General features: G+C 35.1%; 1 protein-coding gene across 2 annotated transcripts; it reads right to left on the reverse strand.

Annotated features, from left to right (window-relative positions):
• Positions 1-243: 243 nt before the first annotated feature.
• On the reverse strand, positions 244-27,990 carry LOC127872812 (transcription initiation factor IIA subunit 1-like). Of its 2 annotated transcripts, none has more exons than XM_052416230.1 (9): positions 27,846-27,990; positions 25,836-25,937; positions 21,945-22,074; positions 17,899-17,957; positions 14,140-14,251; positions 13,591-13,700; positions 10,956-11,312; positions 9,903-9,992; positions 244-8,193 (listed from the first exon to the last, which is right to left on the reverse strand). In XM_052416230.1, the coding sequence occupies exons 1-9, from the start codon at positions 27,864-27,866 to the stop codon at positions 8,086-8,088; spliced, it is 1,089 nt and encodes a 362-aa protein (XP_052272190.1). In that variant the 5' UTR covers positions 27,867-27,990; the 3' UTR covers positions 244-8,085. The 2 variants fall into 2 exon arrangements, with proteins under 2 accessions (XP_052272190.1, XP_052272189.1); XM_052416229.1 differs by having other exon boundaries at positions 21,930-22,074.

Genomic DNA, 27,990 nt, shown 5'->3' on the forward strand with positions numbered 1-27,990 from the left:
TTATCATGTAAGTTTAACCCTTTGCATGCTGGGAAATTTGTCGTCTGCTAAAATGTCGTCTTCTGAATTTCTAAAATTAGCATTTTCTTCCATTTTTTTCAAAAAATACTATCAGAATAGCAAACAGTTTGGATCCTGATGAGACGCCATGTTCTGTGGCGTCTCATCTGGATCCAAACTGTTTGCAAAGGCCTTCAAAATTCGGTTCCAGCGCTGAAAGCGTTAAACACTGACAGACAGAAGTTGGTGTTGAAGTTGCTTTATTGTATCAACAGTTTAACAAAATAAGTAACTTTTGAAATGATGACCATAATACAAAACTCTGAAGACAACATGTTAATATAAACTTCATGATTTTCTAAGGTCATTCATGAACCATAATAAGAACAAAACATACTGCTATATTAACATAACTTATCTAACAGGCTGATGTTTTATTTAATTGAAATAATGATAATAAACCAACATATATTACAAATAAATGTTCAATTATGATTTTTCTAAGTTTGGCAGCATTTTCAAATATGTGTATTTAATATTTCTAAACAAGAAATGGTTTTAGCATATGAAATCACTGACAACCATTCGGTTAAGAATTTACATTAAATTAAATTTATAAACTACATATTCAGTGCCAACAAACTATTGTGACATACCACATGACTATACAAACAATAACAAATTTAGTGGAGATATCAAAACAAATGGCAACAGTCAAACTGATCACAACGGCAAAGGGATTTAAAAAGATTAACATTTTATTGTTCCTGCAATTGCAAATAATCAGCAAAAAGTTCACAACAGTGTTCCATATGAAAGTTCAAAACATTTAAAATACCAATACTCTTACGATTAGCAAAAATTAATAATCTGCAAATTTTTCAGTTCATCTTCGTTATTCGAAACAACTGATTACTATACAATTTAATCATCTGTAACATGAGTAATTAAAGAAGAAATTATCCATATATCAAAGTCTCTATTTCTGTAACATGAGTTATTAAAGAAGTAATTATCAATTTATCAAAGCCTCTTGTTGTCTATCTACAAACCTACTCCAGAATTTCGTGATTTTATAACAGTATTTTTTTAAGAAGCTATGTAGACAGCTCTACAACCTTTGGACTTTTCTCTGCTTTCTTGTATATACAGAATATAAGGTATTGACTAATGAAATCATGTGATATGAGACGAGCCTCTGCAGCCTAGGGAAAGGCATAGCTTGTCCAGCTTTCCACACGCCATATCATGAAAGTATGATATCACATTATATCAAAAGTCCCTAAACATGGTTAAACAATTATTATACCACTTTCTTTTAGATATATTTAAAAAATATATGTTTAATAAAAATCTTGCAAACATTTAGCAATTTACACCACTGCTTGAAATTCAAATGTGACGACCTGATTAGGTCTGCATCGATCGATGTGTACTAATCATTAAACATACATAAAAGTCCTTGTTCAAATGAATAATAACATTTTGACAAATATTTTATCAAAACATAGAACATAGAAACTAGAAAGTGTAATGTGTAGGGAGTTAAGGCATAATAAAAATAAGATTACCTCATTTCATCTTTTAACATAAGAAAATAGCCGACTACAGAACATGTCATGCACAGTCAAGTGGATTTTAAATTGTCACAACCAGGTGACCTCTCAACAAGTAAGTCATCAACTTTTTGAACCATAAAATAATGTGATAGTATATGTTGAATTACTGCCCTTTACTCATTAGAAATTTTGGAATATTAAGCTGGGTGCATTTTATTATAGTCTCAGTTGTGATTTAACTCAAGGGATACATGTTAAAAAAAATTGAAGCAATTACGAAAAGAATAATGTCTATGTCTAGCAAAGATGAAATGGATTAGCTGTAAGACTTATTCCTAAGCTATCCTAGATGTCTATGGTCAGTTCAAATAAAAGGGAATTTAATGGCTGCAAAAAGCATCATCAACACAATTGTATTGTACAATAAGATGTTTACGCTATTGGAATCACAACAAAAATACCATCTCAAAAGGATAGACAATTGAAAACCATGCAATCTTATGGGCCATGGATGTAAAGGTAAGACTTTCAATTAATAGATTTAAACATGCAATGTTGTTGTTTACAGTAAATTGGCAATATGTGAACATTGTATTTATGCCTTTTGATGTGTTTAGATTCTTTTGACTATCTTTTCATACATGCTAATTGCTGTACTATTTGCTTGTTTCCATAGAAAAACTTTTGAAATCATCCCTCATTGATGAACACTTTTTTAATCTCTCCACACAGAACAATAAAAAAACACATTTTAACAACATTCCTACCTAAATAAGTTCCAAGCAGGCATGACTTAACATTGCAAAGCAGAATGATAATCTCAAATGTGGGAAGGGCTACCAGTTTATTATCAGTCAGTGACCTGATATCACAGAAAATGTTTATTTGTGTTATCGGTCAGTGGTATAATACAAACTAAACAAGATATGTGATTGTCAGAAACACTATGTCCCCTTTTTGTCCCCTTTTGCGCCGCTTTGAAGCTATATGTTTGACATTTGACCTTGAAGGATGACCTTGACCTTTCACCACTCAAAATGTGCAGCTCCATGCCATACAAATGCATGCCAAATATCAAGTTGCCATCTTCAATATTGCAAAAGTTATGACCAAGGTTAAAGTTTTGGGACAGACAGGCCAAAAACAATATACTCCCAATCATTCGATCCGAGGGCATAAAAAACATTTAAAGTTATTTTATATCTACATCTACAACCAAACATACCTTTAATCAAGGAAATATTAAATATATGTGTATTACCTTTTCAACTACATTAATTTTGAGCAAGTTTACAAAAGTAGAAGACATCTGAAAGTAAGTAATACCCTATAGATATGTAACTGGAGATTATCAATTCCACACAATTATATTTTTATCAAAATGTATACATTGACAAGAGGGCCATGATGGCCCTGTATTACTCCACAGTTTTTTCTTTGCGAAAAAAACGTGCAATGCACATGGGTTGAAATGTACTCAAGCATGTGACTTTCTCTTTCTATCCCTCGTCCCACTAGGGGTTTAAAGTTGGAAGGGTGAGTATTTTTATATATGGAAAAAGTTACTACCTTGTTAACTAAACAGACTTAAAAGCCTGGGAATTGTTGCACAGGTCCTTTGCTTATAACGTAGGTACATTTATCTCTCCAAAAGATATTGTCGTTCTTTCCATTTCACATATTTTTTTATGCTGAAGATCAAATCTACGCATTCGATTTGAAACAGATTCACAAGACCCATAGGAATCAAAATGCATTAACCCTTTACCAAACGACACATTTTGGACTTTCCAGATTTGAAAGAGGTTGCAGACGTCAATTAAATTAAAATGGAATATGAAGGAAATTATCAGGTAGGGTAGAAATAATTGTGATAAAAGGAGAAATTGCTCATCAGTCCACACATCCCTAATACCAACAGGCCTGAGAATATTATGATAATCTAAAGATTATTTCTTTATATTTATATATGTATTTAATTAAGTAATACATTTGACTTCTAAGATCAATTCATAACTTATATAAAGAAAATTATAAAATGGTCAGAAATATATATTATGGATTGTTGAGCAATTGACAATCATATCCACAATTCATGATTCACAATTAACAAATGGAACAATGAATCATTAGTTATTAAAAAGCAGCATTTACGATAGTTAAGAACATTGCACTTCATTAATTTCAACACCTCTTGGATACAAAGTTTGAGTTTACCGTGAAGTATCATATATTGACTTTTCTTGAAATAATTATGTTCATGAAAGTTGTGTTTTTAAAATCAATAATATATTATTAAACTGGTTTAAACACTACAAAAAAGACATGAAATTAACATGTCATCCAAAATATTTTCATCCGGATATATGGTCACTTTCGACATATTTAAATAAAACCTGACTTTTTTCAGTTAGTAAGAAAAAAATTCATAGTTCTTACTTTAATGCCTTTGTAAGCAGTCACCATCTGACCTAAAATGGCACTGAATACAGGGTTTTATCTCATGTTTACAAGATGTTGATGTTGTTGTTGGTCACAGCCAAACGGCCGCAGTAATCTCCACTGGTAAACGTCATATGTTCAGTTTTGTGACCCCGGGGTCAAATTTGAGCCCAGGGGAATAATTTGAAAAAATTTGGTAGAGGACTATTAGATATCACTACATACCAAATTTAGTAGCCCTAGGCTCTATAATTAAGAAAAAGATTTTTAAAGTTTGCACACAATAGGCCTTATTTAAGCATATGTTCATTTTTGTGACCCCTGGGGCAAGGTCAAATTTGTTCCCAGGGGCATAATTTGAACAAACTAAGTAGAGAACTATTATATGTCACTACCTACTGAATTTGGTAGAAATAGGCCCGATGGTTATGGACAAGAAGGGCCTTATATAAGCAAATTTTCGATTTTTTGACCCCCCAGGGCAGGGTCAAATTTGACCCCAGGGGCATAATTTGAACAAACTTGGTAGAGGACTATAAGATGTCATTACATACCAAATTAAGTAGCCCTAGGCCCAATGGTTATGGACATAAAAGATTTTTAAAGTTTTCACAAAATAGGCCTTATATAAGCAGATTTTCAAATTTGAAAGAGGTTCACCACATGAACATTCCTGAGAAATTTCATCAGAATTGGACCAGTAGTTTAGGAGAAGAAGATGTTTAAAGAAAAAGTTAACGCACGGACGCACACACGATGGACACAGGACCATGACATAAGCCCCGCTGGCCAAAAGTGGAGCTAAAAAAAGGAACATTCAAAGTTAAAAAATATCCTCTTTTACATCCTTACTAAAAATGCTTTTACAATTAAATAAAATACTGCATAGATTATAAATTTAAAAAAGAAGAATAAGAATTCCAACATGTAACAAAGTGGTGAGTGACATGGATAAAGTTTGATAAATATATGAAAACAAGAAACCGTCGGAGACGGGTGATGCTCCCCAAAGGTTTTTTTGTCACAATATTGCACTATAATTATATTCAGATAGAAGGAAACGTCTTGAGGGGCATAACTTTGGACAAAATAATACGATGGTTGGTTTAGCAACTTAAAAATTTCAAAGGGCCATTACTCTCTAAATAAATCATCTCACCAGAACCCACAAAAAACATGGGCATCTCCTCAAGGTAGTTAAGCTTCCCATAAAGCTTCATTGAATTCCAGTCAGTAGTTGGGGGGACAAGAATTGCACTATATGTACAGTTTATAGAAAATTTCAAAGGGCCATTACTCTGTGAAAAATCATCCGACCAGAACCGGCTGATATGCACATCTCCTCTTGGTAGTGAAGCTTCCCATAAAGTTTAATTGAATTCCGGTCATTAATTGCTGAGAAATAGCCCGGACAAAAATTGTGTAAGGACGGACACACACACGGACAGACGAAGCGGCGACTATATGCTCCCCCCAAATTTTTTTTGGGGGGAGCATAAAAACTACATGGTAGTGAGAGAGCAGAAAACATTAATTTTGCACATTTCTGATTTCAAGTGCCATACTCCAGAAGTACTAAGGGCTAAAAGGCTGGTCATAGTAGAGATTTTTGCCCACTAACGTTGTGGCAACATGTCATGCGACAAATAAAACTAGTCGAGTAAAAGGGCGGCAAGTGTTAATTTGGCTCTTTTAAATTCTAGGACAATAATTCAGAGGTGCTTCATACTATCTGGCTGGTTATCAAGCTTTGCCAAGATATAATCATGCCCACAAACATTATCACTAAGTTTCGTGATGATCCGTTTGAATCTGTTTGAGTTATAGACTAGGCAATTGTTAATTTCATTTTGTTTTTTATTTAAGCAATAATCTATTTATGTTATCTGACAGTTTATCTTTCTTACCACTACTTAGATGTAATGCCCAGTTTCAAGATCATCTTAAAACTCTAAAACTTAAGAGTGGTTAATTTGGTCATATTTTTTTTATTCAAAGGCCATAATTCAAAAGTGCTTGAATTCCCACAAACATTATCACCATGTTAAATGATTTTTAACAGTTTGAGTTCATGACTGTTCATGTTAAGGACTCCTCAACGATGCCTACCAGCCTAACAGGTGTTCCCATAAAATGCACCATTTTAAAGTGCATATAAAAATATTAAGCGCATTAATATATGAACAGTCTGAGATATTTTTTGAATAACATAAGAAACAACAAGCACACTCAAACAATGTTTTGACATAACAAGACTATTGTTAAAATGAGAAGTGACAAATTAGGAAAATTTGCACATTACATGAGATGCAACTCATCATGGGAGTCTTGTTCTGTGAAAAAGGGGTTTAATGCATGTGTGTAAAGTGTCATCCCTGATTAGCCTGTGCAGTCCGAACAGGCTAATCCGGGACGACACTTTCCACTTATATGATATTTTCCATTTAAAGAAGGACTCTTCTTAGCAAAAATCTAGTTTCGGCAGAAAGTGTCGTCCCTGATAAGCCTGTGCGGACTGCACAGGCTAATCTGGGATGACACTTTACGCACATGCATTAAACCCCTTTTTCACAGAGCACGGCTGATAGAAACTACATGTTCCCACAAGTTAATCACTGTTCCACAAACAAAAACATATATAAGCTGCAGAAAAACTTGTTTATCCAGAGAAAAAATGTCTGCTCAAAAAGAAAATGTCCTTTATATATCATGATTATAAAGCTTTATGTGTGAATGGAAGCAAAGTGAAAATGTAAACAAGCATAACATCAGGGCCCATCTTCTCCAACCCATTCTTAGACATAAGAATAACGAAAGACAAAAAAACAAAGACAACATATACAGTCTTCCTTCACATAATGTTCTATATGAAGAATGATGTAGTCAAAGGCAGTTTATGCCCATTTGCACTTTAAATTAAAACGATTCTCGATTATTCCAATTTAAAGAATATTCTTTAATAGAGACGTAAGTCTTAGATTGTTTGGTGAAGATTTGTCTTTTCACTCAGCTTAGTATTAAGAATATTGGCCAGCTCACAAAATAATCTCAAAATTTTGCAATACAAATATGCACTTATTCAGGGGTTGAATCAATCTTAAAACAAATATAGCATGATGATTAAAAAACACTCCAGGATTGAGAAAAACAAAAACAAAGTTTAGTCAGAATACTTACTTAAGTACGTATGTGATACAAAGCCCTAGATTAACTCCTGTGCTTTACGAACTGAGCTAGCCAGGCCCACCATATCATATCTTGCAATATCTTATCTTGCAATATCATATCATATCTTGCAATATCTGGTTACTTATCAGATTGTATCAATTCTGTTGTCTGCTTTGCCTCCCTTTAATGGCACACCCCTTCAAAAACTGCTTTTATGTGTTGTATGTTGAAAATCCCAACCAAAAACATTGCAAATATTAAGGTCCAACAAATGCCATGAACAGCATTTTTGTAACAATATAATACAAAAAATAAATGCAGTAATGTGCCTCTTATTTAGTAAGAGGTAAATAATCATAACACACAACCCTTATGTGGAATAATAAATGCTATGGTAGTTCCTACCACAAAAATACCAGACTTTCCAGCCTTCAACACCTAAAAACATTGTACCAGTATTTTTAGTTCACTCACTTTCAACAAAAAATAGACTAGCACTGTATAGTTTTCAACGAATTACATGAATAACAGGACTCCTGTGTATTATGCACATTGTTCAGACTGCCATTGTTTCATACACAGGATCCTTCCACTGTATTCACTTTGTTACAAATGTCATGTTTTTTAAATGTGTCTTGTTCTGAGAAAAATGGGCATAATGCATGTGCGTAAAGTGTCGTCCTAGGCTAATCAGGGACGACACTTTTCCGTTGAACTAGATTTTCGGTACAAAGGGATTACCTTTAAACGAAAAATACCATTAAAGCGGAAAGTGTTGTCCCTGATTAGCCTGTGCAGACTGCACAGGCTAATCTGGGACGAAACTTTACGCACATGCATTTTGCCCAATTTTCACAAACACGACACAAATTCTCGACACATCAATCCGACTGGTTTCCCATTTAAAGACACGAGGTTACCAGTCGGCTTCTCCAGTCCCTTTTTGGAACACGTGGTCCTTCCCTTCAAGATTCATGATCCCATCCTTTAGATTGAACTTCCATTTGCCTTTGTTTCTACTGATCTGAAAAATACAGTTGGTCCAGATGTAAGCTGCCTCCTCACAAACATAGATGTGTTTCATCTCTCCTAACTTTAATTATTGAGAGGAAACCATAACTCTATCCTAGGCTTTGTCTCCATTAACCCATCTACCACTTAGATATGTATTTTTACACATTTGTAGTCACTTAAAAAGTTAAATTTAATTAAAGACCTTTCTTACTAGATTCAAGTTTAAAGGCTTCATTTCAAACCCTTAGTTACTGAGGAGCAGCAAACAGGATAAAACCTGAACAGACTGCGAGTTACTTGCAGGCTGTTCTGGTTTTATTCTGTTTGCACATAGCCAGTTTCACTTTGCTTCTGAGTGGGAAAGGGTTAAAGCTTGCTATATAGGCAGCAATAAGTTTGGATAATGCAAATTTAAGTTATTGACATAAAACCACATACTAGTATTACAAAGCAGACGTCATCAAATGGCTATTTTTTTTATAATTCAAGGGCAATTCTGCAGAGGTGCTTCATTCTATGGCAAGCATTTGATTGGTATTTGGAGGAGAATATATGACCACAAACATTACCACCATGTTTTATGCTGAAACTATGTAAACTATCTGAGTAAGAGAGCGCCAAGTAAATTGTGCCATGCATTTTTAATTCAAGGGCCATAACAAAAAAAACTTAAAGCAATCTGGCTGGTTATCATTCAATCTTGACCAAGATATTATGACCATAAATAATATAACCAAGTTTCGTCATGTCTGACTCATACCGTTTGAGTTATTGAGGAGAAATGCGAGAAGACATTAATTTGGCCAATTTTTGATCATTCAAGGGCCATAATTTGGAAGTGGTTCATGCAATTTGCTGATTATCAAATTTGGACGAGATAAATGCTCACAAACATTACCATCAAGTGTCATGATCCAATATCAAGAGAGCCAACATGGGAAATTTGACTATTTCTGTCGACTTCTATGACCATAATTCATAAGTAATTAATGCAATCTGCGTTGCTATCCAACTTCACCAAGATATTATGTCCATAAACATTCAGTTTTATGATTATCAGATTCAACCCATTTATGCCTAGTGGACTCTCCCATCCTAATAAATTGGATCAATTTATTTCCAAAATTAGGGATGTCTAGTATATTTATTTCTACATTTAGAATATTTCTTACAGAAATTCCTTTAAGCAAACAGCATAGACCCTGATGAGACGTCGCATAATACGGCGTCTCATCTGGGTCTACGCTGTTTGCCAAGGCCTTTTTTCTAGACGCTAGGCATAAATGGGTAAAACTATTTGAATTATTATGCAGAAGTTATATCCATTGGATGCTGTTCAATAACTAGCCCTCCCTTCAGCCTGCCAGACAAAGATTTCATGTATATGCTCAGTGTTGTTGTTTTTAACTCTTTCAGTGCTGGAACCGAATTTTGAAGGCCTTTGTACATATACAGAACATGGCGTCTCATCAGGATCCAAACTGTTTGCTATTCTGATAGTATTATTTGAAAAAAAAATCGAAGAAAAGGCTAATTTTAGAAATTCAGCAGACGACATTTTAGCAGACAACAAATTTCCCAGCATGCAAAGGGACAAACTGGGTATATTAAGTGAAGTCTTTAGCTTGAGAAAATAATTATGGCTAGCATAGAGATAATGCAGGAGTGGTCACTGTGTACATATTTTTACATGTGCTCGGTCAAGCAAACACAACGCACCTTCTCAAACTGACATACGACTACGTTGTCCGTGTCAAACAGCTCCGAGGGGTCCTCCTCACTGAGGTCATCTTCAGAGTTCAAGGGCTCCTGAAACAAGGGCAAATAACTCCAGCAAAACCATTTTACAAATTCCAGGCAGATTCCACACAATAACTTCATCAGTTCAAAATTAGGGATGAAATATGTTTGAAGGTTGACAAATTGTTTAATTTAATGGCGACATTTTGTAGTATAGGAGAACCTTTCACTTGTTAAAGAATTCATTTTTCAAGGAATAAATCATACAAATAACATTCTGAGAAATCAATATATTGCAAATAAATGCCAAAACTTAAGGAAGAAAAAATGCAAAGCCGAAACTGCGAACTAACCATGTGTCAATATTATTATGTTATTTATTAGTGGAATTAATATTGGCTTTGTTATTGAGCTGAAGACAGCCGTATTATAATATATAATTATATATATATATATATATATATATATATATATATATATATATATATATATATATATATATATATTTATAGATAGATATATATATATATATATATAGATAGATATAGATATTATATGCTTCTGAGATGTTAAAGTTTACCCCTTACAATAACTTTGAGGAGATAAGTTAGCAGAGACTGTATCATCATATGAAAAATACCAAAAAATCAGCTTCTGCTAAATGCATATTTAAGGTTTGCTAGGTTTTAAACTTTTTGTTGCGATTGCAATTATTTTTTCCAAACAATGGACAGTGACAGACCGTTTGTGCTCAGGTGAAGTTTAATAAAAACAGTTCTTTGAAATACTTTATATATAGGAAGGATTTTGAGACGTCAAAGTGGTTTTTTAATTCACTAGTCTGCTTCATTATGTAAATATGTCTAGAATACCAGTCAAATTTCTATAAGCCTTACAATTTTAAGTCTGACTTAAAACTCGCTGAAATAACACTGAATAATCCATGGAGTTTTCAGCTGAAGTTAACATGAATACCTACTGATACAATCCAAAGTTATTGCATTTCTATATACATTTTGTAATTATAAATACCTCTTCTTCCCCTTCATCTTCCGCTTCTTCCTTATCATCGTCATCATCATTGTTATCATCATCATCATCGAAGTCTCCCTCTGATGAACTTGTATCGTGCTTCCCATCTAGTTGAGGAATACGACCGCCAACCTTCTGTCGGTTCAAATCCCTACACAGTCTCTGTCCAAGCTTTGGGGAGACTTCTATTTCAATATCTACAAGTTCATTATCACCTCCACTCGCACCCAAAATGTACGCTGATGATATAGAAGGTGAAGATTCTGTGTTGGAGTGGATATCTCTGTGTTGTGAGGAGATACAGTGGTCAGGGTCATGGGCGCCATCAAACTGGGGTAACGTCTGACCCTGAATTTGCTGCAAGAACAATTGCCATATGTGACTTGTTCTGATAAAACTGGGCATACAGCATGTGCATCAAGTGTCGTCCCAGATTAAACTGTGCAGTCCGCACAGGCTAATCAGGGACGACACTTTCCGCTTAAACTAGATTTTCGGTAAAAAGGAACTTCCTTCAAACGAAAAATACCATTAAAGCGTAAAGTGTTGTCCCTGATTAGCCTGTGCAAACTGCAAACTGCACAGGCTAATCTGGGACGACACTTTACGCACATGCATTTTGCCCAAGTTTCACAGAACAAGACACATATTATATGTCTTTCTTTTGTTGCTGGTTTGTTTTTTATATTGTGTAATATTTATTTTAGCATCCAACTGATGTAGGCATGCAACTTGTTCTCAATCCCAACGTTTAGGGTTCCTGTGAGTTTTGAAACCTTCCTAACAAACCGCAAAAAACAAATGCGTTGATAAAACAAATCACACATTATTCGTTAACATCATCAAAATAATGGAACCAGCTGTAACACAGTATTGTTAAACCCTGTACATGGATAAGTTGCACATTAAGTTTCTACATACATTATTTAAAATACTAATCGTTTGTGTTCATTATTCCCACAACTTTTTACATGCATTTTAAGCTGCTATGGCACAGATACGGACAATAACACAAATGTAATTTTTTGTTTCAAATTCAATAATTCATCAGAACCATCCAAAATATTTTGTTTATACACATCAAAGTTTCACATTTCGTGGTTTAAAAATGTCAAGCATTCTTCTATGTTAATTTCAAAAGCATCTTGTTACGGCTTTTAGCTATCTATAACTCTTCTGTGGTTGTTATGTAATTGGCTGAAACAAATAAATCAATTTCACTTCTGGAGTCTGCTAACAAAAAACAGTTCAAAATTACAAGAACATCAAAATGTAAACAACTTGAGCAACATAGTAAGAGCATCCTCCTCTTATGACCCATCACAAACACACATGTTTATTTGGTAGTCAACAATGGTAGTACAATAGTATCCCAAATGTGACAGTTTATAGAAAATAGATTGATTTACAGTTAAATTAGAAAGATAAATTAAGAATACTTACTTTATGATTTAATCAAATTTTTGAGGCTTCACCTCTCAAGATAACACAGGCTAAATTCTTACACCCGCACATTTTTCTTTAGCTTTTACATTTTTGTTTGTATATTTTTTAATACATGTAAATTTACTTATAATTGATTGATATATACAGGATCTGGCACGAGTTGTCATATCATACCATATTTTATTAAACGAGTTTACTAATGAATTTCCTGGACCAGTTTAATAAAATATGGTATGATTTGTCCATGAGTGTCAGATCTTTTTTATCACATGCTTTTAAATAAGCAAATTAAATGAATATTTAGGCAAACATAATGATAAATCCCAAATGTTGTTTACATTTCGTGACGTCATTTGACGTTGCAACGTCATTTCAGCAAAATAACAAAATTTGATTGGACAATAAACGAAAAATAAGCCAATTAAAACGCTTAAAAAGTATATAACACATGTGTAAGATAAAAATATATGTAATGGTTTTATTACATGGGAAACAGGGTATGGCATGTGATAAATGCACTGAAGTATAATACACTAAAAAATACTTTTTACTTAAGCAAATAAACTTCTGCATACAAGCCTTACATTACAATTATGCAATCACCAATCATTAAATTTCTTGTTTATTTTTAAAAGGGCTTTCCCGATATTGTAGTTAAGTAAACTTAGTCTGATACTATTTATATAAATAGTATACTATTCAGTGACCCCTTATCGCCTGCATTTGATGAGAAATGTATTCACAAGATGCAGACAAAGTTGTTAGGGCCTCATTCATATTTGTATCACCATCTGTAACCTGGCAGCTTAAACATCATTTTTCACTATGTCAAACTTTTTTCCATCAAGCATCTGAAAACTAAAATGTGTAACATAGAGACAAGTATAGCATATGAGTTGCGTTCTGAGAAAACTGGGCATAATGCATGTGCGTAAAGTGTTGTCCCAGATTTGCCTGTACAATCCGAACAGGCTAATCTGGGACGACACTTTCCGCTTTTATGAGATTTTTCGTTAAAATGAAGTCTTGTCTAAGCAAAAATCCAATTTAGGCCGAAAGTGTCATCCCTGATAAACCTGTGTGGACTGCACAGGCTAATCTGGGACGACACTTTACGCACATGCATTATGCCCAGTTTTCTCAGAACGCGACACATATGTAAGCCCCTAATTGAAGTTCCGATGCTTACCTGTATCTGTGACACCTGACCGGGCTGGGCCTGTATGATAGCCTGATGGGGGATGCCGACCAATTGACCCTGGGTCACACCCGGGGAGACCAGAACGTACTGGCCAGTAGCTGAAAGCAGGCAGGAATTATGAATTATTATGAATTATGAATTTAGTAGCAACATATGACCTGAATATGTAGACCAGTGAATGAAATCAGGACAGAATAGGATTATTTGGCCAGAATTTTCTGACAAGTAACTAAAATTGGTGCAATATTTATTGCAAATTAATCAGCATTATTTAGCAAGAATCTATTGACAAGTGGTTGAAATTTAGGGCAATATAATTTATTACTTGATATTTGTAACTTATATACAAATAGTATAGGTAAGATAGCAGACGACGGCCATTGACTGACCAGAATAACGCAACCTTTAGCACGGATAAAGTGCTCAGGTTAAAATGCTGCTTAGCTTTAACAAACACAGTGACTTTGTACAAGATCTAATAACCATTCAGGATTATGCTAGTAACGTCAACCAATCAACTGTTGTAATGAAGATCACCTGTCTGCTGGAAGGCCAACTGTGTCCCTGGACTCATGCCCACCAGGGCCTGGATCTGATGACTTTGGAACATACCACCCTGGGCAGAGAACGCCATACTGGCTGCAGAGGTCTGAAACCATAGCAACAAGTGGTGATTCCATACAAACCATGCATGAAACCATAGCAACCATGTGTGCAACCAAAGCAATAGTGTATGAAACCATTGCAACAATGTGTATAACCATAGTCAAAGAGTGTCAAACCATAGCAACAATGCAGACATCCCTATAAGTGCTCGACATTCAGACCTGACCAACGTTTTAAGACAGGTTGAAATGTCCAAATGTCGGGATAAAAAATCAAGGGAAAAAGTTTATTTATTTGATAGAATATAAAACTGAAAAGAAAAAGTGAGTCAAAATGAACGAGAGCTGTCGCCATAGGATAACATATGCCCCCAATAAACGCTTTGATAGAAGTTATTGAAATGCACTAAGTGACCCTGTGACCTAGTTTTTGACCCGGCATAGATATTGGTCTAGATACAACTTCTGACCAAGTTTGGTAAAGATCGGATGAAATTTATTTAAATTAGAGAGCGGACACGAAAAGTGTGACAGACTGACGGACAGTGCAAAAACTATATACCCCCTTTTCTTTGAAAGGGGGCATAGAAACAATCATATGTTTGTTTACATTCATGATATGTTATTGCGCGTGCCATGCACATAAAAAAACTTCCTCCTATGGAGTAAATTTGTGTCAAAGTCCTTTTCTGGTTTAACAAACACATGTTCTGCATCTCAGATGGTTGAAAACAGGGTATCAATGGTTTATGCCTCAAAGCATCGTTTGATTGATTTATATATCTTTTTTGCCAGTTGTTTTACATTTGTACTAGAATTTATGTAATTTTGTGACCAAAAAAATGGGTCGTTACAAATTTCTAAATCCTTATAATTGCTAAAAGCGCTTTTAAAACTAAGTCTGTTGCATTATTTTATTTATATCCTAATTGTGTTCTGTAGTTTTAAGGTACTTCGTTGATTGTACTTCAAGAAAATGATGGTTTGAAGTCTATGATAAAGATTTTGCTTAAAAGGTAACAAGAGCTGTCAGAGGACAGCGCGCACGACTATTCGAGTGCTTGACAGTATAACATAAGCCATCATGGGGAAATTGTTCATATTCAATAATTTAAATTTTAAGCTTATCTTTCAAAAATAAAAAAAGGAAAAAAAAAAATTGTTATTTTTGGGGGCAGGGGGTTTGAGAGGGGGTATAATGTGAGGTGGGGTCATTTATTAGACGATCTTTAAAAAATAAAACAAGAGTGCCAAACTGTCACAAGATACGCCCGCTTAAAGGCTTTGGACAACTTGATAACTTTACCATGACCCATATTTGAACTTGACCTACATGTCATCTAGACACAACTTCTGACCAAAGTTGATGAAGATCTGATGAAAACTACTTCAATTAGAGAGCGGACACCATGCTAAATGCTTGAGATGCACTAAGTGACCCCGTGACCCAGTTTTAAACCTGGCATGACCCATATTTGAACTTGACCTACATGTAGATATTGTCTAGACACAACTTCTGACCAAATTTGGTGAAGATCGGATGAAAACTACTTCAATTAGAGAGCGGACACCATGCTAAATGCTTGAAATGGTTTGTGACTTTGTGACCTAGTTTTTGACCCAGCATGACCCATACTTGAACTTGACCTAAATATTGTCTAGATACAACTTCTGACCAAGTTAAGTGAAGATTGGATGAAAACTACTTATATTAGAGAGCAGACACCATGCTAAATGCTTGAAATGCACTAAGTGACCCCGTGACCTAGTTTTTGACCCGGCATGACCCATATTCGAACTAGACCTAGATATATATATAACTAGAGCTTTGTCACTGAATGTGACTTATACCCCCATACCACTTTGACGCAGGATAAAAAGTTGTTTAAAAGTTTCGGATGAATACAATTTGAATTAGAGTCCGGACAAAGTGGCGCCGTTGAAAATGCACTAATTGACCCTATGACCTAGTTCTTGACCCGACATGACCCATATTCGAACTTGACCTAGATATCAACTAGATGCAACTACTGACCAAGTTTGGTAAAGATCGGATGAATACAATTTGAATAAGAGTCCGGACAAAGTGGCGCTGTTGAAAATGGACTAATTGACCCTATGACCTAGTTTTTTACCTGGCATGACCCATATTCGAACTTGGCCTAGATATCAACTAGATGCAACTACTGACCAAGTTTGGTGAAGATAAGATTTATACAATTTGAATCAGAGTCCGGACAAAGTAAAATGCACTAATTGACCCTTTGACCTAGTTTTTGACCCAGCATGACCCATATTCGGACTTGACCTAGATATCAACTAGATGCAACTACTGACCAAGTTTGGTGAAGATCGGATGAATACAGTTTGAATTAGAGTCCGGACAAAGTGGCGCCGTTGAAAATGCACTAATTGACCCTATGACATAGTTTTTGACCCGGCATGACCCATATTCGAACTTGGCCTATATATCAACTAGATGCAACTGCTGACCAAGTTTGGTGAAGATCGGATGAATACAATTTGAAATAGAGTCCGGACAAAGTGGCCCCTTTGAAAATGCACTTATTGACCCTATGACCTAGTTTTTGACCCGGCATGACCCATATTCGAACTTGGCCTAGATATCAACTAGATGCAACTGCTGACCAAGTTTGGTGAAAATCGGATGAATACAATTTGAATTAGAGTCCGGACAAAGTGATGCCTTCCGCCCGCCGCCCGCCGCCCGCCCGCCAAGGGGTTTCACATAATACGTCCCGTATTTTATACGGGCGTATAAAAAGGAAAAAAAAAAAGGGGGGGATAGGGGGGGGAAAGAGGGGGGTATAATGTGGGGTGTGGTAATTTATTAGATGATGTTTAAAAAAAAAATCAGGAGGGGGGAGGTTGGGGGGGAGGTTGGGGGGGGATGGATTCTGGGTAGGGGCGTGGGGTATTGTTTGGGTGGAATCCATAGTGGTATTCAGGTAAGTGTTGTTTTGTCAAAGAAATAATAAAATTTGATCATAAATAAAGAAGTTATGACAATTTAAGCAAAATGTTCAATTATCTAAGTGTAAAAGGGGCCATAATTATGTCAAAATGCTTGATACAGTGGTCTGCTCTTGTTTATAGGTTGGGGTCATGTTGGTAAACAAGTATGCAACATATAAAAGCAATATGTCAAAGGATATAGGAAATATTTGGGGAAGTACGCAAACTTTAACATAGATTTATTGATAAATCTAAGTATAAAAGGGGCAATAATTATGACAAAATGCTTGACAGAGTTGTCTGCTCTTGCTAATAGGTTAGGGTGATGTTGGTAAACAAGTATGCAAAATATGAAAGCAATATGTCAAGGGACAATGAAAATAAATTGGTTAGTACGCAAACTTTAACATTTGCTGCATATTTTAAGTGGAAAAGGGGCCATAATTATGACAAAATGCTTGATAGAGTTGTCTGCTATTGTTTATAGGTTGGGGTTATGTTGGTAAACAAGTATGCAAAATATGAAAGCAATATGTCAAGGGATAAAGAAAATATATGGGGTAGTACGAAAACTTTAACATTTGCACGCTAACGCAAACGCTAACGCCAACGCTAATGCCGACGCCGGGGTGAGTAGGATAGCTCCACTATATATATTTCATATATAATAGTGGAGCTTAAAACAATTCTCAAACTGAACCTAAACAATACTTACAATCTGTCCATCACTTGTTAATTGTAAAGGAATATGTTGCTGAAGAGTTGCCATTTGAACTGAAAAAACAGAAATACAGATATCTTGAATAGTGATATTAATATAACAACACAAATCAAAAATGTTTCACTTTAGTTCAAATATTCAACTAAAATGGTTTTCTTTCATAACTATATGAAGATTCATGGTTCAGTGATTTATCAGTTAGACTCACATCCATTATTAACCCATTTATGCCTAGTGGACTCTCCCATCCTTCTAAATTGGATAAATGTATTACCAAAATTAGGGATGTCTAGTATATTTATTTCTATATTTAGAATATTTCTTATAGAAATTCCTTTAAGCAAACAGCGCAGACCCAGATGAGACGTCGCATTATGGGCAGAGCAGGACTTTAACCACAGTCTGGTTGTGTGTGACAACAAAAATATAGGTCAGAACATTTATACTTATATTTTAACAATAACCAATGGGATATTGCAATACTAACAAGACTGTACTCTACCATACATTTAACAAGGGAGATCAATCATATAAAACAATTCACAACACTATTATGGTAAATTCCCTTATCAGGGGTGTAAAATTTTGCTAAAAGCTACTCGCCCTGCAGGGCCACCAACTTGTTTAAGCAGGTCACTCATACCGATTTTGTGGTCGCCCTGCACTTTTTTACAGCAAATATGTATAATTCATATATGTGTCAAAAACAATACCATTGTTTACTTGACAAGCTATTCTCATTATGTCTGTAAACATTAAACATGTGTTGACTTGAGTAAATAAACAATATGACCAAAAATAACCTTTCATTTACCAATTGTCCTATAATCATTAATGCATGGTGTCAGTCTTTCAGTAATAAGCCTAATAAATATACCATTCTAACATATTATCCAACATATTGACCAACTATTAAATTCGGTAGGTCAAAATTGTCACTTATTTTCAATAAAACTATCCAGTTTGAAACGTATACCTGACGTTTTCTTTTTAACTGCTTGTAATTCCTTTGTTCTAGCTTTGGTTTTTTTTATTTGGTCAGATTTTGGTGTATCACTATCTTTATCATCCTTTCAATTATTCGCTCCTTAAAAGTTATGAATGTTGATTTGTTTCAACGACGACATCATGCGGGAATGTAAACGATGTCCCGATAAACAATTACCCCATGCACACTGCAGACTGGTTACAGTTCCATATCGCTATTAAACGACCACACAGTCTATTGAATGACAACCAGACTAGCACCTGTTACCTATTCAAAGCACTGACTGATCTAGTTATGCGGTTGCCCGGTCGGGCGAGTATTTTGGAGATTCCATTCGCCCGAGGCTAAAATAGGTCGCCAATGCGAGCAGGCGACCGTTATTTTACACCCCTGCTTATTATTAATTTTAGACATCTTTCTTACAAGTGCTTTCTTCATTCATTTTTTTAAACATTAATTGTTAACAGTTAATAATCTGTCCATAGTTCTTATCCCTTTTGTTTGGTTATAAATGACTATGTTTATTTCAGACAATAAATGGCTGTTGAACTATTTATGCTCCTACAGGGATAATCACACTATTATGAACTGTTATAAAGTTAGTTGATAATTTACAATGTCTATACTTTTAAATCATTGGTCTTTGTTAAGTAAATTGACAGATTTAGGGTCAATATAAGAGGATCTGATCATACTTATTGTGTTCATTATTGATTATAAAATAAAACTGAAAATACATTAAAATATCTATGTTTTTAAATAACTGAACAGTTATGTAGTACATTAAGTGATATTTTAAGGCCAGCCAAAGTAACTTTTTGGTCAGGCCAAGTGAAATTTTAGAACACTTTTTTGATTAGACAGGTGGTTTCAGAGATGTGATTTAATAACCACCGCAGAGAAGGAAAATACCTTACCCCTCTCAAACCCTTCATTTGTTTATAGATTCAGCAAAGTTGAAAGATTATTTGTAAAATAAGTTTGAAATAGAAAAGGAGAAAATCAGCTGAAATGAGAAGAAAAAGACCCTTATGGATTTAACAGTTACTTAGCGCCCAGGGGCAGACAATAGTGTATAGCAAATATTTTTACAGAATTCTAGTCAATTTTACAGTAAATTACACGTGCTGAAACATGCTCTGACCCCTTTACAATAGCTTTGTTATTGTACACTCATACAGTACTATATTTGCCGCCACCTTTGCCCTATTTGATCCCATTTTCCTCGCAATCTGAACACACACTTTTACCCCCACCTTTGCACACAGCCTGAACACACACTTGTACAGTATGATTTTTTCCCCAACCTTTGCTCACAGTCAGGACACACAAATATACAATACCGTATTTGCCGCCCCCCCCCCCCCCCTTTGAAGGCAATCAGAACACACTATTGTAAATACTAATGTATCAGATTTATCCCCACCTATGAAGGCAATCAGAACTTCAAAAGACATACATGAACAGTACGGTATATGCCCCAAGTCTTTGCCTACAGTCTTAACACACACTTTCACAGTTAAGTATTTGACCCTATCTTTGCCCGCAATCAAAAACACGTATGTAAAGTACCGTATTCGCTCCCACCTTTTCCCGCAATCAGAAAATTCACATGTACATTACCATATTCTCCCCAACCTCTGCACACAGTCTGAACACACACTTGTACAGTACCATTTTTTCCCCCACATTTTCAGCAATCAGAAAAAACACATGTACAGCACTATATTTGTTCAAACACTTCCCCACAGTCTGAACACAAACATTTACAGTACTGTATTTGCCCCCACCTTTTCGACCCCACTTTTTCCCGCAATTGGAACACACACATGTACAGTACTCTTTTCGTCCCAACCTTTGCCCACAGTCTGAACACACACATTTACAGTATCGTATTTCCCCCCACCTTTTTCTGCTATCAGAACATATACATGTACACTGTACAGTATTCGACCCCAACTTTAATCGTAATCTGAACAAACACTTACAGTACCGTAATTACTCTATGTTTTCGGACACTTAAAAATAATTATTTTTTTTCGTGTCCAAAAACATAGATACCAAAAATATTCACAAAATGCAGGTGTCCGAAAACTTAGAGTCGAAAATTGAAGTTTCCGAAAATAGCGTCAATTGTATCAACGACTACCGGTAATAGCTTGTAAAATACCATGCCGTATAGTATAATTACAGTTATATATATTTGCACTGCATTTTAAATAATTTTAAATGCTTAATTTATTTGACAGAAAGTTACTACAAGGTTGTACTTTGACCAACGAGTTCAAAGATGAGAATGTGACGTACCGATACTTGCTAGTATAAACCTGTAATTAACGTAAAAAAGCAAACTATGAATTCTTTGTTTGTTCATTTCAGATAGTTGTTTTCTAACACCTTCCATTGTTCGTAAAACTTGCAATATGGTGCATCACACTTTGAAGCGTTTAGTATTTGTCACAGTTATTTTACTTAGAAGGGGTAGGACCATTGCGGTAGATAATTGAACCATTAATTGGTACTGCCCCTGGAAAGTGTCATAACGCTAATGCTATCGGGCGAAACCATTGTTTAATACCGGTTTACAAGGTTATTTACCCAATAACGCAAAGTGATGGTCCGTTGCCCTCAGGCATGCACCTTCCATGTTTTATGATGTTAATCTGGTTGTAAAACCCCATGATCCAAGTGTCATTAGATATCGAAAATAGGACCGAAATTTGGTAAAATAGCGCTGTAAAATATTCTGTCCGAAAACTTAAGAGACATAAATAATGCACGAAAAATCGTGTGTCCGAAAATTAAGAGTCATGAAAAATAATTATTTTTGCTAAAAAAGGGGGTGTCCGAAAACTTAGTGTCCGAAAACATAGAGTAATTACGGTACGTTATTTGCCCGCAATCTGAACACACACATGTACAGCTTTACATTACCGTATTTGCCCCCCACCTTTCCCCATGGTCTTAATACACATTTGTTCAGTACCCTTTTTGCCCCCACCTTTCCCCGCGGTCTTAACACACATTTGTACAGTACCGTATTTGCCCCCACCTTTCCCCGCGGTCTGGGCGTTCTGCTGTTGAATGAGGGAGAATGGGAGATTTCCGCCCTGAGTTGGTGCAGGTGGCTCAGGTTCAGCAGTCTCTAGGGCCCGGGAACTGTTCAGCTTCGACTCCCACAGCTAGAGATTTGGGATATCAGAATACAGACTCAACTAAATTATATATGTTCAACTAGTCATATCTTAACTAGTAAAGACTACTTGTTTTTTCATTAGCTAGTCCAGGTGACATGGACAGGGTGTATTTTACCATAAAAGGTCAGTTGTGGGTCAAAAATGCCAAATGCTGAATTAAATGTTAACAAGAGGATGTAATTCCATTCAGTATAGCTATATTCGTTCGTGTTTTTACATTAATGGTGGGAAAAGAATGGTACTCTGTAAGATAAATTGGGGCCGTGCTCTGTGAAAAAGGGGTTTTATGCATGCATAAGTATTTGGAAAAGTTTGGAATAATATCATACCATGCTGATCTGTTGAAATTCTTTAAGAATCACATAACAAATTAAACTATAATAGGTACAATGCGTCATATAGATTTGGTCACTATTGTGGTTACGAAAGTTTTTCTAAGATTTGATCTGGAGACTAGTTTTATGACGCATGTGACCCAGATTCAATCTCAGCAGATCATGTGACCCAGATTCAATCTCAGCAGACCATGTGACCCAGATTCAATCTCAGCAGAGGTATTGTAAAAATATACATTCTCACAAAGTGTCATCAAGATTGAGCCATTAATAGGTATTCTAGCATGGTAACAAGGTTGAGCCATTTATAGGTATTCTAGCATGGTAACAAGGTTTCATAAGTTTTTACATGGTGACCTAGTTTTTAGACAAATGTGAACCAGGTTCAAACTTGGCCTAGACAGGGTCAGGAAGAATATTCTGATCAAGTTTTTATCAAAGGTAGCATCTAGCGTGGTTACAAGGTTTTCTTAGTTTTGAACAGCTGACCAAGTTTTTTGAAGCACATGATACACAATGGAACTAAGCTCAGATATTGTCAAGATACACATCCCTGACAGCGTTTCATCAAGATTGAGTAATAAATGAAGCATCTAAAGTGGTTACAAAGTTTCCCTAACATTTGACCTCGTGACAATTGTTTTTGAACGCACAGGACACAGATTCAAGCTCATTCCAGGTATAGTCATAATAGACATTGGGATATTGTTTTATCAAGATGGAGTTATACCTGTGGCCTCCAGAGTGATACCAAGGTCTTTCTAAGATATTACCACATGACCTAGTTTTCAGACACACATGAGCAAGATTCAAACATGGCCTTGATATTGTAAAGATGAATGAGCATTGATATTGTAAAGATGAACGAGCCTTGATATTGTAAAGATGAACGAGCCTTGATATTGTAAAGATGAACGAGCCTTGATATTGTAAAGATGAACAATCTGAACACAGCCTAGAGCATGTTGTAAAGATGAACAATCTGAACACAGCCTAGAGCATGTTGTAAAGATGAACAATCTGAACACAGCCTAGAGCATATTGTAAAGATGAACAATCTGAACACAGCCTAGAGCATGTTGTAAAGATGAACAATCTGAACACAGCCTAGAGCATGTTGTAAAGATGAACAATCTGAACACAGCCTAGAGCATGTTGTAAAGATGAACAATCTGAACACAGCCTAGAGCATGTTGTAAAGATGAACAATCTGAACACAGCCTAGAGCATATTGTAAAGATGAACAATCTGAACACAGCCTAGAGCATGTTGTAAAGATGAACAATCTGAACACAGCCTAGAGCATGTATACATACAGATTCTGAACTAAGCATATATATTTTCAAGACAAACAAGTGTGATTAAGATAAGATGTAAAATGTGGTCTCTTGTGCAATAACAAGCTTAACGTTGAGGCCACATCACCCACGATTACTGACGCCGGACACAAGCTGATCACAATAGCTCATCGTGAGCACTTCTTCATTTCATTGTTCAAGCTTTTTTGATGAATTTTCCCTTAGTGAAAATAATGTTTAAAAAAACAAGCTTCTAATCTAAATGTATTGGTATATGTAAACAAAATAAAAATAGCATCTAAAATTGCCAATTTTTGTCAGAACAATTTGTTTTTCCCGACCCAAAGAGACATGCATCAAAATAGTGAAAATAGGTGTGTTATTACCTTTTATTTCATGTTTTATTATTTTTTTATTATGATGTTACTAGAAAAGTCATTGCATATATAGAAATATATTTCAGTTAGTTTTGTTGTATGCACTACACAAAAGTTTTAAAATAATTTCCTTGAAATGAGTAATGGTAATTCCCTTTGTAGGACACCAACACAGACATCTTGTTCATTTCCACTCAGACCTACAACTGTCCTTCCCAAAGAAAACAAGAGGCCCATGAGGGCCTGAATCTCTCTACTGGCTGGTATCAATAGGGCTCAAGCCCTTGATAGTATGAACAATCTGAGTACGTTTTAAATACACAGACCCAAAATGGGAAATTTATCGCATAAACAAGAAGAAACTTAAAATTTAAACTTCAAATGGCTCCTTTTCAACAATAAGTTGGACAAATTTTCTTCACTCTCAATGGGGTTCTGGCCCTTGATGATATAAAACATCCGTTGAAGTTTCAAAAGGATAGAACTTTATATGTAAACAAACAAGAAATGTGTTTGTCGGAAACACTATGTCCCCTTCTGCGCCGCTTTGAATTATTTTTTTGGACCTTTGACCTTGAAGGATGACCTTGACCTTTCACCACTCAAAATGTGCAGCTCCATGAGATACACATGCATGCCAAATATGAAGTTGCTATTCTTTAATATTGCAAAAGTTATGGCAAAATGTAAAAGATTTTCTTTTTTTTCTCAAATTCAAGGGGAGATTATTCTGGACTTATAACTCTGATATTGCTCACTTTCAATAGGGTTTGACTCATCATTCAGATAAAGACACTGTGGAAGTTGGGAAATGATTGGATGAAAACTGTGGACTTTAGTGCGTAAACAAGCCTTATTTCACAATTTTCTCAAATTCAAGGGGAGATCATTCTGGACTTCTTACTCTGATGCTACCCATTTTCAATAGGGTTTGAGCCCTCATTAATATAAAGATACTGTACAAGTTTAAAAAGAATCGGATGAAAACTGTAGACTTTATTGCGTAAACAAGCCTTATTTCACAATTTTCTGGACTTTTTACTCTGATGTAACCCATTTTCAATAGGGTTCGAGTCCTCATTAATATAAAGACACTGAACAAGTTTGGAAAGAATCAGGTGAAAACTGTGGACTTTATCGCGTAAACAAGAAAAAGTCTAACGCACACACGCACAACGGAAACCACCCCATGACATGAGCTCTTCAGCCAGTAGAGCTAAATCCATATTCTGTAATTAATCTCAGATGCTAAATAATCTTAGGACTGAGAACACAACAATAATGCTGGAAATCCTGGGCAACTTTCCAGAAGCAGGAGAAATTCTTTTAAAACATAAATTATGTCCAGAAACACTAGTCTAGCCAATCACATTTTGAAAGTTGTTCAACATCAAAGAGAACATTATCACACACAATTTGAAAGGTGCTTATTAAACATAAAAAAGAGCATTAAAATTTTAACAGGAAAGGTTCTCTTGATCAAAAAGAAAATGATAACAAACAATAAGAAGCACAAAGGATTGCTTTCAATGCAAAAATGTCATGCATTTTTTCCTAAAATAGCAGAACAATGACCACTTATTTTGCATTGCAAGTTATATTTGTAGATTTGAGTCCCATCTAACTAAACAAGTGTCACTATTAGTGTGATGAAACATAATAAACATATTCATCATCATCTGAACTTGCACACCTGGGTATTTTTTTATGGTACAGATTTGTAAAAGATGGCCTACCTGTTTGAGCTCTTGGAGGACTTGTTCATCCACCACCTCATCTAGGAACGCCTCCCGCACATTACTGATGACATCTTCTACCACTGACATGTACACCTTCCTCTGCAAATAAAGTGTGCAAAGCATTTATTAGTGTTTATTACCAGAAATTATACTGCACTATATAGCAAGATATTTCAGAAAATGCATCTGACCTACTCATTTAAATGTTAACAAGTTAATCAGTATTATAGGATCATCCCTCATGGGTAAGACAAAATACAGTGTAGTTTTTACTTTACTACAACTTTGGAGGTAAATATATAGAGAAAACTAGGTCGTGCCGAATTATGCAAAGTTTATTTTGCGAGGCTTGGAAAATCTGAACAGTTCAGTTTTTTGGGCTGAGCAAAATAAACTTCGCTTTATTCGGCAGCGACCTAGTATTCGATTTTTCTCATCAATTTTTTAGTCATCAATTATTTCTTTAAAAATAGAATCGGAAAAAGATAGAACTACAGAGAAAATCCCAAAGTTATTCTAAGCAAACATTGTTTTATTATTTTATTTGTGCCGAGCCTTATATATTACAAAAAGATCAGGCACTAACCTGTTTTTCTGTTAATCATACCTCTACGTCCCAGATTTGAAAGAAATAATAATAAAAATACTAAAAAAACAGCAGCGTTAGCGGGAAAAGAAAGTATGACTTTTGTCGTTTGACGTCTTAATAATGACGTCATGAGAACGCCCACTTAATATCTGTAAAAAATGTTTTTTTGCTGCATTTTGTGTTTAAAATATAATACATCTTGGTATCAAATTGTTTGTTTTGTTGAATCTGATTCGATTTTACTAAAAATGATAACTTTATAATTGATTTCGAGTAATATGACCATCCTCCACACATGACTGATATTAGAGTCTGCCGCGCTTGACAGCTTTATTTCAGGATTGCCGAAATAAAGGAAAATATTTATCACAGTGGTTAATTTCGACAATGCACGTTTGATGATGGGATAAAATTATTGTATGTATCTGCTGGTTGGGCAACTGACTATCCAAGCAGGCCCTGTGCAGGTCTTGACCCTTTTTCATCCTTCTATGCCAAGGTGAAACAGTTTCACAAATGTATTGGGTAAGAAAAAAAAAATCAAATACTAGACGTAGTGATAACACAGTGTTACTTAAATTGATGAAGAGAATTATTCTCAAAGTAAACTCAATACATATTTCAGAGCATGTCAGCATGGAGAAAACTAGGTAAAGAATGACATAGATTGGTATTCCCTAGTGAGTGTCAGTGAATTCAGATATTTTTTATTCCATTATCCTTTTTATATTTTTTTCTGTCAGCTTAGTGGACAATATCTAAGCTGTTGCAATTTAATCAGTGTATGTAGGCTGATAAAGAGTTACCAAAACAGGGCCCATACACTACTTCTAATGTACATTTGCTTGACATGACTTAACATTATTTCTTAACCATATATATATGACTGCATTAAATCCCAATACCGGTAAATTATGAAGGGATAAAAAAGTTAAGAATAACATCTTTTATAAACATTTGGTATATTCATTTTTTTCTATAAAAACATGCCGATAAAAAAATATCAACAATTTTGTAAAAAAATAAAATATCAACAGGTCTGAAAAATTGTGTAACACCTTTTTAATTACTCAATTTTTTTTGTTAAATTAATTGACACCAAATAATTAAATTTAAATCAAAAAATGATTTTTTTTTAAGTATGATGCATACCAATAAGGCAATATAATCAATATAATTATATATCTTTATTGCAACGATGGTTCAAATAATTTTTGACTGTAAATTATTAACAAAGCAAACATTTTTCGTACAGAGCGAGCTCTCTATACTCTGTAAAGTACAGTAACGCTCTGCTATTTTCATCAATAATTTGCGACGTGAGTAACACGTCAATATGGTGGCGACCGCTTCGTTCTCAGACAATACGATTTTAACGACGAAAATATGAAAATACAGAAAAATAACATTTAACTTACGGTGGAACTTGCGTTAGACATGTTTTGTGTTAATTTCTAGCATTAACCAACGTGCGCTCGCTCGAAACACACGGTGTGGACTTCAGAGAAGCCAACGTGAACTGAGGGCACAATGGTTTATATAGCCGATATAAACCTATTTTGT

The sequence above is a fragment of the Dreissena polymorpha genome, chromosome 3, assembly GCF_020536995.1.
Source record: "Dreissena polymorpha isolate Duluth1 chromosome 3, UMN_Dpol_1.0, whole genome shotgun sequence".
In the NCBI taxonomy this organism is placed as follows: Eukaryota; Metazoa; Mollusca; class Bivalvia; order Myida; family Dreissenidae; genus Dreissena; species Dreissena polymorpha.

Coding starts and splice junctions, on each gene's coding strand:
- LOC127872812 (XM_052416229.1), bottom strand. CDS start 27,866: ATGTCTAACGCAAGTTCCACC. Junction 17,958..21,929: donor GAAAGGTGGGGGCAAATACG/GTACTGTACAAA, acceptor CTGTTTTTTCAG/TTCAAATGGCAACTCTTCAG. Junction 14,252..17,898: donor TAACAAGTGATGGACAGATT/GTAAGTATTGTT, acceptor CTATGGTTTCAG/ACCTCTGCAGCCAGTATGGC.